We start from the raw sequence: 14,776 nt of genomic DNA, 5'->3' as shown, positions 1-14,776 counted from the left end.
ATATTGAAGAAGCCAATCAATGTGTTCTTTATTATCGTTAAGCCCGGCCCTTGATGGGTTAACTGAGCCACAAGGTCGAAGAAGCCAAGTCTGCACCAACTACGTAAGTCGTCATCAAAACAAGGAACGCATTGCCGTTTTCAACTGCCGGATCCCTGATAGTGTACTCAACTTCCCATTTGAGACAATGAGCCGCGCATACGCTTAGCAATTTCTATCCCACTCGGCTGCCAACCTCGAGCTTTAAGGTTTCCGTAGCCTCAGTCTCAAAAACCACTTCATCGCATGATCTATACCGACCAACAACCCACGTCTATAAAGGCCATCAATGCATAAGGAGATGTAGTGCATCAGCTCTGCATAGTTGTCTCAGCAAAGGTGTTGATGTTTCGCGGCCCTTGAGCTAAGCTAAACTACCACTTGCATGGTGACAACAAGACACTCTGCCAATATGCCAAGTCTGTCTAGTGCAGAAATCTGTTTAGTAATGACTTATGGCTTGGCATATGTTCTACAAGGGACGGGCATGATTAGAGGGGATCGATCAACGCGTGTGTGAGGCCACGCAATTTAACCGCCTAGAAAAATGCCTTGGCAATGCTACTGTCAAAGTTTTTGCCCATGGGAAACTTAACATTCTCCCAATTGGCAGTATCCAAAGATTGGGGGGCTGCTGCAGGCAGTGATTCCCACTGGAGGAGAGGCTGAGTATTCCCTTCATGGCGTATTGTGTCAAAACTGTGAGCCCTAAATACCTTAATCGGTTATGGCAAATCCTTGAAGTACTTGACCTTGGGGTGAGTGCCGGCGAAATTTGGGTAGTCGTAGTATTTTTGAACTTCCCATGAGCAGTAGGCCTAGAAACGCTTGGGTTATCAACCCAGACCACAACGGACTCCCCGTCGTATTTATGACCGATGACGGTCATTCCAGAGACGCCTTAATCCACGTCATGTGAGCCCAAGATCCGGAGATCTGGTCCGCAAGTGAGATCGGCCTCGCCGATTCCAATCTCGAATCTGCCTCCTGGCAAGAGTCTAGAATCCAGGAGGCATTGTGCGCTAGGTTTTAGTGGTGACGGGCGTTCAATAACCATAAATTAAAGCTTCAGCGGTGACCTTTTTCACCAATCACGTCTGTGACCCTGGTTCAGCCCTACCAAGCGGCGTCGTTTCTAACCCTCTTTGAGTAACCACAAGCGATGTTGATAAAGGGGCGGGATGCCTGGCTTTTGTTCGTGGCGGTGCGCTTTCGCTCTCCCACCCAATCTCGAATCTTTTCTTGGACGTGTTCCCTAGATCGTCGCTTTTCTAGTGCTTGTTGTGTGATGGCTTCTGCAAGGCGTAGATAGCGCGAACCAGGACTGACTGTGGCTTGATGAGCAGGGAAAACGTCTCTAAGATCTCCCTTGAGCTTGGCATTTAAATTAACCATGCTCCCCCTTGCGGCCATTTTCAGTGTTCAGCATTCTTGGCATTACCGTTGCATCCATCGTCCATTCGCCATGCGGTCCTCTTCATTGTCCATTCTCCTTGGCTGGATAGCGCAGCACGTCGTGGCTGTGCAAATGCCCATTGACAAAGCCTGCGGCGGCGTCTACGGTATCACCCAGTGTAACTCTCAATTCTTCACATACCCTACAACCACAGAAAGGATCTTATGCAAGTCGCCCTACCGACTAACGAGGGTTACTCACCGCTGACGGGCAATAAAGGTGGCTTTGGATGGCAATGCGGAACAAAGGTCAACACGGAGAGGATCGATGTGTGCGAGGCCGTCAAAAGAGCCCTTGGCAGCGGCGACTTTGCGAACCATGCTTCTAGGAACTGCCAGTGCTTTCCTCAGGCCATTGACCTTCCCAAGAACGGTCTCTACAAGCCTTATTATGAAGGGGCACTTGTAGGATCCTTGAGCGATTACTTTTTCCGATCCATATACAGCCTTGAGAGGGTATGGTTTACTGAATCGCCTTTGTGGGGCAATAATTGACTGACAGAATTGCAGTGTATTGCTGACGACGGGATTAGCATCAAGACTGACCGAGCGACCGTCATTCAGAACCAGATTTCTAATACTCGTGGCTGGACCGTCGCTCGAGGACCAGACGTGGGCGCAAGGACACCGCTAAGTGAATGTGTGTGGCTGACACTCCACAGGTTGATATGCCCCTGTATCGCCAGCTCGCCACAGCAATAGAGCCCTGCCAGCTAGACGGCTGCGATCCTGTCAAGCTCCGTGACTTCTTTGCGGGTTATATCGGTAACGCAGAAGGTATTACTGATAGCGAGTTTGTTCGCATGTTGAATACTTGGGTGTCTATTTTTGAGACTCTCAAGAAACAGGTTGCGGCTGTCAATCAAGCGTCTAGGCTCGTTCAGACTCGCCTCGCTACTGTGAATGGCAAGGTCAGCTCCACCAAGGCGAGCGTGTGTAAGGGAACCGCTTGCAAGAGCTCGACTGTCACGGCGCACTTTGGCAAGAGTAGGTTCAATTTGTAACAATTATATATACGTGCTGACATATTTAGTCTCTACCATGCTCTCAACCGTCAAGAGCCTTGGGGCCGTCACTGGTCTTTCGGACAAGGGAATCAAGAACATCCCCGGCATGATCTCTTTGACCAAGAACTCCCTTTCGTACACCAAAAGCGCCGCAGAAGGATCCTACTACGTCGATCTGTTCCAGAACTTCAAGATGAGCACCCTCCGTGACTTTGCAAAGGCGTTCAAGGTGACCGAGTACTTTCCCCCGGCCGCAGAAAAGATAAAGAACTCTCTGGTTCCCATTAGCGACATCAAGAAGTATGCTGCACAAGGGCGCACCGGTTTGACGCAGATTGACTATGTGCTTGGTGTTCAGTGGCCCAAGAACAAGGAACTCGCAAAAACTGCAGCAGGTCGCAAGGTGCGCGATGGGTTCATCAACATCCAGAAGAGCGTCAAAACCGAGCTCAGGACGCCAGTGTACAACCTCATCAAGGCCATTGACGCCCTGCAGGTCACCGTCGACAAGCTCCCCCTGACCAACAAGAAGCTCGAGTGGAGCTTTGGTGCAGCCCCATACACCCGATGGAGCGAGCACGAGATGAAGGTCCCCTGCGCGCAGGAAAAGACACAGACCTTTACGCTCAATGGATGGCCTTCAGCTCCCTTCACGTGGGCAGAGGTCACGTCCTGCGAGTGGGGACCTACCAAGATCCAATACTCCAAGCACTTCATCCCTTATATCAAGTACCGCTTTGTTTAGTAATTCTCTGAAGCGTTACGTAGCCCCTGCAATGTTACACTTTCGTTTATCAAATCGCATGATCGAGATTCCCATGGCTTGAACCGGAGTTAACGTGCTAATTTGCGAAAATCTTGCATTGCTCCATGGAGTTCCCGTGGATAGTCCGCGGAGAGATGCACTTCCCCACCACCAACGCAACAGATCAAGATATTAAGATGGAATCAGAATCCGACTCGTCATAGATAAACGTCTAGTTGCTGACTGCATTAAGCAGCTGACACACACAAGAAACACGGCCTCGCTTTTAAAACTCGCCGGAGTTTGTCATGTAACGGCCGAAATGGCCGACACGGACCCGACGACGGAGATTGAATGGAGATGGGAGCCGTAATCTGAGCCGAGGCACAGATCGAAACCGGTTAGTAATGCAAGCTTCTTGTCAGTAACGGCCGGGGCCGTGGCCTATCACGACTCGAGCGCACCGAGTAGCCCCCTGTTAAGTGGCCACCGGTGATATCATCAAGGGCCGGAATTCATGTCAAGACCCTCCGATCTTGTCGGTATCGGGCAGTCGGCGGGCCCGACGAAAGATTTTCTGTACGAGCGTGTTTTCTAGAATCTTGGCCATGCCGAGGCTCCTTTTGTTTAAATAGTTCCCGTTCCCTTGTCATGGATCTGATCTGTCCTTGGCACATCATCATAGTCGATCTCAATTCCATCCAAAGCCACTCCCGCAATGGCTGAACTCGACAACATCGAAGCCCCTGCGAGGGCCAACATTCCTTACTGGCGCCTAGTCATCGACCAAGCTGGAGTCACCCCTGCCGTCGCCGAGTTCAAGTACGAAGGCTCCGGTACCGAAGAAGATCCTTACCTGGTGAAATGGATTCCCAACGATCCCCGAAACCCCATGACCTTTAGCACCTTTACAAAATGGTTCATCACAATGACCGTCGCCATCGCTACCCTCGCCGTCGCTCTCGTTTCGTCGGCTTACACTGGAGGCATCCGCGAGATCATTATGGAGTACAAGATTAGCCAAGAGGTGGCGACGCTCGGAGTGTCGCTGTTCGTGCTTGGCTTCGCCATCGGTCCTCTTCTCTGGGCTCCTCTCAGCGAAATGTTTGGTCGACAGGTTCTCTTTATCGGAACATATGCCGCTCTTACCGCGTTTAACGCCGGGTGCGCTGGAGCCCAGAATGCGTGGTCGCTGATCATTCTTCGTTTCTTTGCTGGTGCTTTCGGCTCGTCGCCTTTGACCAATGCCGGTGGTGCTATTGCCGACATGTTCCCCGCATCGCAACGAGGTCTGGCCATGGCCATCTTCGCTGCCGCTCCCTTCCTCGGTCCCGTCCTGGGCCCCGTCATTGGTGGTTTCCTTGGTATGAATGCTGGTTGGCGCTGGGTCATGGGCTTCCTTGCTGCCTTCTCCGGCGCCCTCTGGATCCTCGGCTCCATCCTTGTCCCCGAGACGTACGCGCCTGTTCTTCTTCGAAAGCGCGCTGCGAAGCTCTCCAAGATGACGGGCAAGGTCTACGTCAGCAAGATTGACCATGACCGTGGCAAGGTTACTCTCGCCGAGTCATTCAAGATGGCCTTGTCGCGACCTTGGATCCTGCTCTTCAAGGAGCCCATCGTTCTGCTCCTATCCATCTACATGGCTATTATCTACGGAACCCTCTACATGCTCTTCGCCGCATTCCCTATCGTCTACCAACAGAACCGCGGATGGAACCAGGGTGTTGGTGGCTTGTCCTTCCTCGGAATCATGGTTGGCATGCTCTTTGCCATTGCCTACACCATCCCCGCCAACAAGCGATATATCAAGATGGAGGAGAAGCACGGAGGCTTCGCGCCCCCTGAGGCCCGTCTCCCTCCTTGCCTCGTCGGCTCTATTGCCCTTCCCATCGGTCTGTTCTGGTTCGCCTGGACCAACGACAAGCACGTCCACTGGATGGCCAGTATCGCAGCTGGTGTACCCTTTGGCTTCGGCATGGTTCTCGTCTTCCTCAGCGTCATGAACTATCTCATTGACGCCTACACTATCTTTGCAGCTTCTGTTTTGGCCGCCAACTCAGTCCTCCGATCCTGCTTTGGTGCTGCTTTCCCTTTGTTCACGTCCTACATGTACAAGGACCTCGGAATCCACTGGGCTTCTTCCATCCCAGCCTTCCTCGCCCTGGCCTGCGTGCCTTTCCCTTTCCTCTTTTACAAGTACGGCGCATCCATCCGCGAAAAGTGCAAGTTCGCCGCCCAGTCCGCCGCCTTTATGCGCAAGCTCCAGAGCGACCAGGCTCCTCCCGCCGAGGAGACCGAAAAGGACGAGACCCGTCCTGGAGAGCAGGAAGACTTCAACGACGATGCTTCTACGGAAGTTGATGAGCCAGTCTATGCTCCTATTTCTATGGCTCGAACCCGGTCGTCGACACATACGACACATACTCGGGCTTCTCAGAGGAGGAGATCGTATGAGGGTAACCCTTACGATATCGACCGCGTCAACACGAGGCAGTCGTTTACATAATTTGAGGAATGCCTTTAAAATGAAAGGCCCATAAAAGTTGTTTGAGATTAGCGATATTTAATTGATAGACTTTAATTCTCTGCTGAACTTCAGGTCGTATCCCACTTGATGAGTGGGTGACTGTTTTGCAACTCTCAAGGCGAAGCTATGTCTCCCCCACCCCCTTGTGGGTACTTTCGATTAAGTTACTTGCTATTAATAAAATTTCATTTCGAGAATTCCCCCTTAAAATTACTAGATGTACCTAGTTCTATCTCTTGCTCTGTTAAGTTCACACTTCTAGTACTACGCCTTCATGTACCATCCCTCCCTTTTCTCTTACACTTTACCCTATATTCTTATGCGATACAGTCTCCTCATAAAGCGGCATTCTGAAGCGCCACTTGCATAATATGCACGTCTCTAGGGTTTATGCAATCTCGCCAGAAAGCACACCGAAGAGACTAACTGCGGTCAACAAGAGTTCGTACGCGCTTCTAGCACGTTCATACTCGCTTATTGATAGGCGAAATATATCTATAGTGCTTGCCTCATGAAGGATTTCGATTGGAAATAATAACACTCATCAAAAGGAGCCTCAGCGTTGTCTAAAGATGTAAAGCCGATAAGTATGACTACTCATATGCTGTCCATCTCTATTAAGGCTCAATGATGTCTGCCTTAAATCTGGCCCACACTTCAGTTTTACCGCGAATTTCTAGGTAGAAAAGAGGTCGAGAGAACTGAATTATCTTGCCCTCGCAAAGCACATCTTCCGAGCAGGACTGTCGTGGGCTCAATAATGACCCTTCAATATGGAGTACAGTAGTGCCACCAAGGCCCTACTCAAGAGACCATGATGAAAGAGTATTAAGACAGCCACTCTCCCATCACATCTTCCTGGTCCACTACGTGCCGTTACGAGACAAGAAACATGCGCGAACGATGGGGACAAGTGGTACCGTTACTCACCCGGAGATGAGCGGAGTTTAAGGGGGATACATGAAAGTATCAGGACATGAGTGATCGATACAGGACAAAACAGGCTTACCACAAATCTGGAGACATGGCGTTTCTGTGGTGGTACTTGGACAAGGGATCGCTCGCTGACAGCTTCTGTGTAACCTGGTTGAACGAATCCCCAGGTGAGGCCGCGACGATCAACGACTAACGAGACATTGATCGTCAAGAACTTCCATACTGTACGCCTCTTGTATCGTCTCTCTTCCTTCGGGCAGAGCGACTCAGACGCGTCGAGGTAGGCTGTGTATTCTCTCCCCTGCGCACGCCACTGTCGGACAAGATCTCCGGTGTGAACAAGAGGGAACACCAGAGTGACATCTCTCATCTTGTCGTGCACATTCAGGTACCATCAGACTCATAAATCCATGATTGGCTCCCTCCCTCTTCGGTCACTGGGCACTCTCCTGATCCCCGATCCCCTTGAGACCAGCTCCGCGTGTCCCATCCATCCGAGTCAAATAAGAGACATGGTAGCCCAACTCTGGTTACTTGTTTAGATATACACATGTGTTGAGATCCCGCTTATTTAGCATAACAACGGCTGTCTGTCCGAATTAGGAGCCGTCAGCAACGCATTGTGGGTAGAGCATCGGAAGATTACCCATTAAAGTTGGGCCTAGCCTTTCCGCCAAGGAGGCTTCACATTCTCCGAGAAGCAAACGTCTGTGGAGTCGAGAAAAGGTTGAAAGGTGGAGAGAAAGGCCAACGATGAGCCGTGTCTTGGCATATTTGAATCTTGTCTGTCTTCAAGTCACGCGAGGGCTGGAGATGCATCTTCTCCCTTGCCGCAGAGCTGAGTGAACTTGGGGGCGAGCGTACCGTCCCACTGAGGGGACCCTGACAGATTGGTGTCATGGTTCCCTCATGCTGTGCTCGTCAAGGCATCATAACACAATGCCCCCACAGGTTTCTCCAAGTTTGGACTCGAGCATCCATCCTTCGCGTCAACTTTCAAGTGGCCCAAACCCTGTTGAGCATGCTACAGAAAGCGTACATACAATAGTAGCCTTTCACATCGCAAGGTTTAGCGAAGGGGCTGAACCAACGTGTCCACGCGTTTGATTGGGAGCCCTCCCATTCGTCAGAGTTGCCAGCCGCAACCGCTGTCCATCAAACGGCCCGCCAGGGATGACGGAGGTGGCATTCTGACAGGCCAATAAGTCCCGGACGCCTCGGGCCGCTCGATCTAGATCGTCAGATTGTTTTTCTGCAGTCAGATTTGTCCTTTCCCCCCCGACGCCAGGCTGCGAGTTCCGGGATGCCGCAAGGGAAATTCCGGGGCGGACCGACATCCGAGCCACTCAAAGTGTTCTCAGTGAGACATTGGGGTCAAACCTGTTGGTTTGTCCCGCTGGGGAAACAGGCACTGTACAGCCTGTCATGTTAATTGTTGGCTGTTTTGGCTTTCAAAGCATGAGCATCGTCTGACTGATATGCAGTGACGAACCTCGCAGCAATGTGATGTGACTCGGATGAGGGTTCCGTGCCTTGGCCGTGGCATTGCTTGAGGGTCTGTGCAAAATTGAACCTGTCAAATCGAGCAGGAGTTCATCCCGTCTCAAATCGGGTGCCAGGGAGGTGGTTGTCATGTCGATCGTTCGGGATACGTGGAATGCAGGGTGCAGAGATGAGGCTGTTTGTGCAACGAGCTTATTACCCTGAGCTTTGACTGTAGATCATCGATCTAGTGTGTGTCATAGCACAGACGAACAGCCATCAATCTGAGGGCCGTCCCGTTCCGGTCTCTTGGCCTATGAACGGTTATGCTGAGCGTAACTTGTTGAGAAAATAACATGCCAACTCGTCACGCGAGTCATGCCGAGGATTCTAGGCTCTCGGGTTAGAATCAAAATTCTCCGTAGAGGCTTCATGCCGCGTTCCTTTAGACTTGGCATGCGGCTGAAGGGCCAGAAAGAGAGCAGGCGTTTGTTTAAGCGCACTGTTTGATGGGGCTCCGCAATGTGGTCTCTTCAAAGGCGCAGCCCAATATGCAGGCTGGTTGCCAATGCTGTCATGGTGGCTTATGGGCTGGCTCAGGAGGTTTAGTACCCGTGTGCATCTTCCGAGACAACTTGGCAGTGAGTGAAGTCTGGTGAGTATTCCAAGTTTTGAATCAGGGTGAAGCGATCGGCAAAACTTTCATGCCGTTCAACCATGGTATCGGAAAACAGGGAAGATTCATTGCTGAGAACGATGATCAATCAAGGTCCAAGACATGGCCCTCCAGTCAGAAACAAGGCAATTGATGCGCCGTTGCAACTCAATCTCCTGTGTACCCCTCTCGAACATGTCACAGCCTCAAGTCTCAGAGAGTAATTACCATTAGTAACCGTTGCAGAAGCGGGACTGTCACATACCAGACGCTTCTTGTCTCCGCCACGTAACGTTGAGACATGCCACGGACCAGAACGTTGGAGGCGTGGACAGCCCACACAGCCTGAGGGGGTTATCACATAGGAAGCAAAACAACAACCTCGACAAAGACCAATGAGAAATGTGCCTGATAGCGAGAGTGGGAGAGGATCGCGTAATGCACAGGAGTTGTTGTCTGTCTTTGACGAGACCATCACATCGCACAAGCCATCAACGCGTCGTGGTACGCTCAGGATGCAACATGCAGCCACTGGAAGAGGCGAGGAGAGAGACCGGCAGAAGCACCAGTCGAGTCGACGATACTCTCACTCCCGAGGCTCAAAAATCTATATAAGGCCCCCTTTTCTCCCTCATCACTCTCCCATCATCACTCACTCACAATCATCCTCATTCACCAACACAACAACACAACATTCTTCATTTCAGATCATCTGAACAACCACCACCACCAAAATGAAGCCCGCTACTCTTCTCGCTCTCCCCGCTCTCGCCCTCGCCGCCGCCACTCCTGCCAAGATTGAGGAGCGTCAGCTTCCCGGCGTTCCTGTCGACCCCACCTGTGTCCTCGGCATCACTGGCATCACCGACTGTGTCCCCAGCCTCGGCGGTCTAGATCCCAGCAACCCCCCCACCACGCTTCTTCTGAGCCAGCTGGTTGGCCTGGCTACCTGGTAAGTTACTGTCGACCCTGGCCTGGATGGCTGAATGACGAACCGTTGCTAAATTCTCATGGTACAGCACTATTGACATCATTCTTGACGTTGTGGACTGCATCCTCCCGCTTTAAGAGGCAGGTTGATGAACAGTTCTCATGAACATGAAACGAAGGCATGACGATGGATGGGCGGTTGGTTGGTTGGATAAAAATGTGCCTCCAGAGACAGAACACATCCTCAATTGACAATTATCAGGCAAACCTGAGTGCAGCCCAACAGTGATGACCTAACTTCTAGCTTGCAATTTCCGTCGTCGTCCTCTCAATAGCATCTCAGGATTCAACCAACAATTCAAATCCTCAGCGCCTACGCTGAAGATTCCAGCCCCTCATCCCACTCCCTCACTTGAGCCAGATGATCAGTTATCAGGATGTGCCAATAGCCTCCTTCTCTTTCCACGTAGTCCAGGACAGAGCACAGTAGTTTCAGGTCACTCATTCGTTGAACCGACGGAAGGTTACACGCATCTGCCCTGTCTCTGACAAGAGTGCTGATCGCCTTTGCTATTGGCCAAGCAGTAAAGGTCGCTTGAAGCGTGAAGAGGTTTCTCTGTAGGGTTTCACCTAATCAGTCTCCAGGTGTCAGGTTTTTTCATTGGAAGCGTCTGTGTTCTTACCTCGGAGGGCTGGTTCTCCCATACAACTCGAACAGTGTCGGCTATCGTCTGAGCCGCAACTTGGCAGCACCGTTCATTCTCTTCAATCATCGACCGCGAAAGATCATCTGCACGTCCCCTGCCAATAGCTGTTTCGTGCAGCATGATCTTAATAGCGCCCAAGTTGAGTTGGTTCGATAGAGAAACAGGGTCACGGACTGCAGCCTCTTTCCCTAGATTGTTCCCCATCTTTGCGGAACATTCTTGAATCAGTTTCGCCATGGCGAAGTGCCGATCCCAGTACCCCTGAGCCTGTGATTGTGACAATTCTCCGTGTTCATAAGCCCGAATCGCGAGATCTACCATGATGACGCAGGCAGCGTAAGAGGAGAGTTCCTCTTCGCTCTTGGCTACATCTCGCAGAAATGGCATGTTGGTTGGTGTGAGCCCTTGATTGAGCAGCCCAGGCGACGGTAGGTTGACGTCAAACGACTTGGTTAAAAAACCAGTCAGTAAAGCATCTGCCGGATTAATTATCATCGTACTTACTACCGCGTGACCCAGTTGACAAGGCATTCCTGATCGAGTCTTGACGTACGTCTCGAGTATAAAAAGACACCAAAACGAGCGCCTTCGCTCTTCTAACAAAACGGAATCCTCCGTTGGGGGCAGTTCCACGTGAAGACCTGGGACGATTCCGCTTGAAAGGTCTCGAGTGTCCATCTTTTGAAGATTCAACACACTTGCAAGCCTGATAGCCCGTCCGAGTGTCATCCAAGCTCTAGTGATCTGGCTTGCCATGATCTCATATCTCAGCAAGAAGAGCAAGGCTTGGAAGATGTTGAGGTTGGTAAATTCTGCCCCGTCACCCTCCATCTCGCACTCCTCCAGCAGCTTTCGCGTCATGGAATAATATTGCTTCTGTAGATCCTGATGGGGCAGTGAGATGGCCGCGCTCACAAGGGCAACTGCATAACTCAAAGCGAGTAGAGGGCGGGGGTGAGGTTGCGTAGCCATTTCTTCGAAGAATCGATCTTGATAGAGAATTGGGAGCGAGTGATAGACGAACTCGAAGAAGAGGTGATGTCTACTGGAATGTTAGCCCCCCTTGGAGACGGCACTCGGATAATAGCTTACAAAACGGCCCATTCCTTATCAAGGGGTTCTAGCCCGAATGCCCCATGTTTTCCATTGCCACTCGTCGCAGCATCTTCCATAGGCTCTGAATCGACTGACAGAGATCCCACCGGGCTTCACTCATCGGGTTAGCCGAGTGTCACTGGGCGCTAGAACAGAGAAAATATTAACTCACAATTGCAGTTCAGACATGGCCGCTGCAGTCTCAGCATCGCGCATCAATTCGAACTGACTTTGGCCAATATTCACTGATGATGCGTCTTGAGAAAGGCTCTCTGTGTTAGGCTGTGCAAAAAGGTCGAGAAAACCCGTTGGGGCAGGAGGCTGCAGCTGGGCATCGAAGTTGATGTCGGCAAAAGGCACAAAGGGTGGGAAGTCAATATTCTCGGCAAGGGGCATTAAGGGTGGTACCCCTGATCCCGCCAATGGATTTCCAGTCTCCAGGCTGCCTTTGCTGCTTTCTGATAATCTTTCTTCTGCTCTCTCTTATTTGATCGTCAGTCCTTTATCAACATCGAACCAGATGCTAGACTCGTACCTAAACGAGCCTGGAGCTCCCGGACTTGACGTGAAAGATTCGTAGGTCCAGATGAAGCGCCATAGCTACATCTCTCGTGAAGGCGTAGACATCGCCCGCAGCTTGGTTGGATCCTATCGCATCTGACCTTGCGGTCTCGACAAACCGTGCAGGCTTGTCGAACGCGTTTCGATCCCATGCCGATTACCTCTGTCCACTGGTTTACCCCATCTCAATGAAGCCTGTTCTCAATGATTTTTGGTGGGTAGAGACTGGTGCTGGTGTCAAAAGCAATCGACTGCTGCTGGCAAAGGAGTGTGTAAGTGTAGAGGTCGCCATCTGAGGGAGCGAAGGATCACCCTCTGTATGAGGAGATGAGTCAGCCGTCCCCACGGAGATTCCACGTGCTATGTGGCAGAGAAAAAGACTTGTTTAGGTACATCGACATGGAATTGACATAAACTATTGAATCGATGACCATCATTACTCTTCTGAAACGAGCCTACTCAAGTTTTCAAAATTAAGATAAGAACCCCTTACACCTTCTCTTTCAAGTACCACTACCGCCAACTTTCACTACTGACACATCCTTTTTATATCATATCCCATCCTCCGAGAAGCACCCCGGCCAGCCATGGACACTCAGATGATGGCACCAGTCCTCATTCAAGACCCAAGTTTAATACATCATTTCTGGCGGGCTCCGAGGCGGACCCTCTGTATGGGTAGATCGGTCAGTTGGATCACGGTTGATTTCGAAGAAGAGCTTACTGCAATGGGTAGAGACAACACAAAGCTCAAGGCCGCAGCAACGAGAAACAGCAACCAGACGTTCCTAATGGCAGAAGTAATATTCATAATAACGATCGATTTCTCTGAGGGAGACAGGCTCTGGAATGCTTTGCTACTCGTCACGGCAACAAGCTCGGCAATTTCGTCTGAAGACAAATGGGGAAGAGCCTGGCCAACATCCTTGATAGCGGTATTCTGGAAAACAGTGCCACAGACAGAGAGAAACAGAACCATTCCCATATTTTGTGCTATTAAATATCAGCATTGGTGATATTAATGCCACAATGGTCAAACATTACTTACCAATTGTCATGGCCGCGACAGCGTTCGCAGTATCTTGGGCTGGCACAAGGGACTGGACGACAGTAAAGCCAGTAACGATATAGCAGCCAGCCCCAACGCCGATCAAGATGTTATATCCATAGATATTGGCGTTCTTGGTGGCTTCATTAACAGTGTCTGGATAAATGATTAGCTTGCTAACTTGCCTGATGCGTCATCGATGAAATGGACGTACACATCAGGGCCGTTCCGATCAGGACCAGGGCACTACCAACAATATACCACGGTGAGAAGCGCGGTGTCTTTGGCAATAAGACCCCACTGACCATGCATGTTACCACCATGGCGATGATCAGCGGGAGGAGTCGGACGCCAGCGTCCAAAGCACCATCTCCCTAAAAGAAGTTCAGTGGTGTTTTTCAAGTACTTGTCACTTCACTTACACGGATGAACTGGAAGTACAGGGGGATATAATAGATGATTGTCTATAAAGGGTCAACATAGTTCGCATCACCTCGAAATTGACTCACCAGAATGATGCCGCCTGACAAGAATATTTGCAGCTGCATGTTCATCACCACCGGCATCTTGAGAAAATGGGATGGCCAAAGCTGGTGTTCCTTGGAGACGCCAGGATGGAACGTCAGCAGAACCACAAAAGCAACGAGAAACACGCTAGACAAGGTCCAAAATGCAATCTCTGCTGCAGAGTGCCAGCTGTAAAGGGTGCCGCCAAAAGAGATGGCCATGATGAAGAATGCCGAGCCGGCAAGGAAGACAAGCGTCATCGGCCAGTCCATTTTCCTGAGCTTCTGCTTCGTGGACAGCTGGGGCTGTGGGTTGAGCGAGGGAAAGAGGAAGAGATATGCTGGGGCAAAGACTGCTCCGCCGACAAGGTTGATGTAGAATCCCTATACAATTAGTAAGAGTTCAGGCGGCTCGAAGCGATACTTACCCATCTCCAAGTCGCGCTGCTTTCTGCAAATGCGCCTCCAACCTGGAACTTGATCAGCATCCACACAATCTTCAAGGCGGGTCCAACAAACCACAGGGCCAAGAACTGTTCCCATGCCCCAAACAACGGTGCTTCCAGCCATGTACAAGGCCCTCTCCTTCATTGTTGTACACACCGACATGTAGGTCAATGTACCTGAGTACATTCCCGATCCGCCAACGCCAGCAATGACTCGGCCGAGAATCATGGCATTCATGTTTGGGGCCGCTCCACACAAGGCGCTGCCGACTTCAAACAGGAGGATGTTGAAGATATATATCTCTCGGATGGAAAAGATACCGTACACCTTACTCCAGGGCAAGACTGCCATGGTGCCGAGGGCGAAACCGGTTCCGACCCATGGTAGGAGTTCGATGGCGCCGAGGTCTTTGAGGATCGCAGGTTGGATATCGGCGACCTAGAATAACCGATTATCAACTCAAATGCCGGTATAGTCTTGGAGGAGAATCGTCACGTACAATGGTGTTATCCAGGGCGAAGAGAAAGGTGGTGGAGAGCATGGCCGTGTAGGAGAGAGCCCACTGCACCTGTTAGCTCAACGCAGACAACAGTATGAATGAGCTCCGAACCTTCCAACTGTGGATATCCCTTGGGC

The 14,776-nt window shown here is 51.0% G+C and overlaps 4 protein-coding genes across 4 annotated transcripts; 2 read left to right on the top strand and 2 right to left on the bottom strand.

Annotated features, from left to right (window-relative positions):
• Nucleotides 1–1,504: 1,504 nt before the first annotated feature.
• On the top strand, nucleotides 1,505–3,246 carry NCS54_01410900 (Hypothetical protein; the record flags this gene model as incomplete). The annotated part of the gene is made up of 5 exons (XM_053159271.1): nucleotides 1,505–1,687; nucleotides 1,744–1,950; nucleotides 2,005–2,106; nucleotides 2,157–2,481; nucleotides 2,528–3,246. The coding sequence occupies 5 exons, from the start codon at nucleotides 1,505–1,507 to the stop codon at nucleotides 3,244–3,246; spliced, it is 1,536 nt and encodes a 511-aa protein (XP_053015246.1).
• Nucleotides 3,247–3,964: 718 nt separating this feature from the next.
• NCS54_01410800 (MFS domain-containing protein) lies at nucleotides 3,965–5,752 on the top strand (the record flags this gene model as incomplete). The annotated part of the gene is made up of 1 exon (XM_053159270.1): nucleotides 3,965–5,752. One exon carries the CDS (start codon nucleotides 3,965–3,967, stop codon nucleotides 5,750–5,752), a length of 1,788 nt encoding a protein of 595 aa, XP_053015245.1.
• Nucleotides 5,753–10,149: 4,397 nt separating this feature from the next.
• NCS54_01410700 (Zn(2)-C6 fungal-type domain-containing protein) lies at nucleotides 10,150–12,291 on the bottom strand (the record flags this gene model as incomplete). The annotated part of the gene is made up of 6 exons (XM_053159269.1): nucleotides 10,150–10,392; nucleotides 10,460–10,930; nucleotides 10,988–11,525; nucleotides 11,576–11,689; nucleotides 11,751–12,060; nucleotides 12,114–12,291. 6 exons carry the CDS (start codon nucleotides 12,289–12,291, stop codon nucleotides 10,150–10,152), a joined length of 1,854 nt encoding a protein of 617 aa, XP_053015244.1.
• A 488-nt stretch (nucleotides 12,292–12,779) lies between these two features.
• NCS54_01410600 (MFS domain-containing protein) lies at nucleotides 12,780–14,681 on the bottom strand (the record flags this gene model as incomplete). The annotated part of the gene is made up of 8 exons (XM_053159268.1): nucleotides 12,780–13,132; nucleotides 13,188–13,343; nucleotides 13,402–13,561; nucleotides 13,610–13,651; nucleotides 13,697–14,077; nucleotides 14,122–14,163; nucleotides 14,213–14,578; nucleotides 14,640–14,681. The coding sequence occupies 8 exons, from the start codon at nucleotides 14,679–14,681 to the stop codon at nucleotides 12,780–12,782; spliced, it is 1,542 nt and encodes a 513-aa protein (XP_053015243.1).
• Between the last annotated feature and the right edge of the window lie 95 nt (nucleotides 14,682–14,776).

Source organism: Fusarium falciforme, chromosome 12 (genome assembly GCF_026873545.1).
Source record: "Fusarium falciforme chromosome 12, complete sequence".
Classification (NCBI taxonomy): domain Eukaryota; kingdom Fungi; phylum Ascomycota; class Sordariomycetes; order Hypocreales; family Nectriaceae; genus Fusarium; species Fusarium falciforme.
This window is presented reverse-complemented; position numbering and strand designations above follow the sequence as displayed.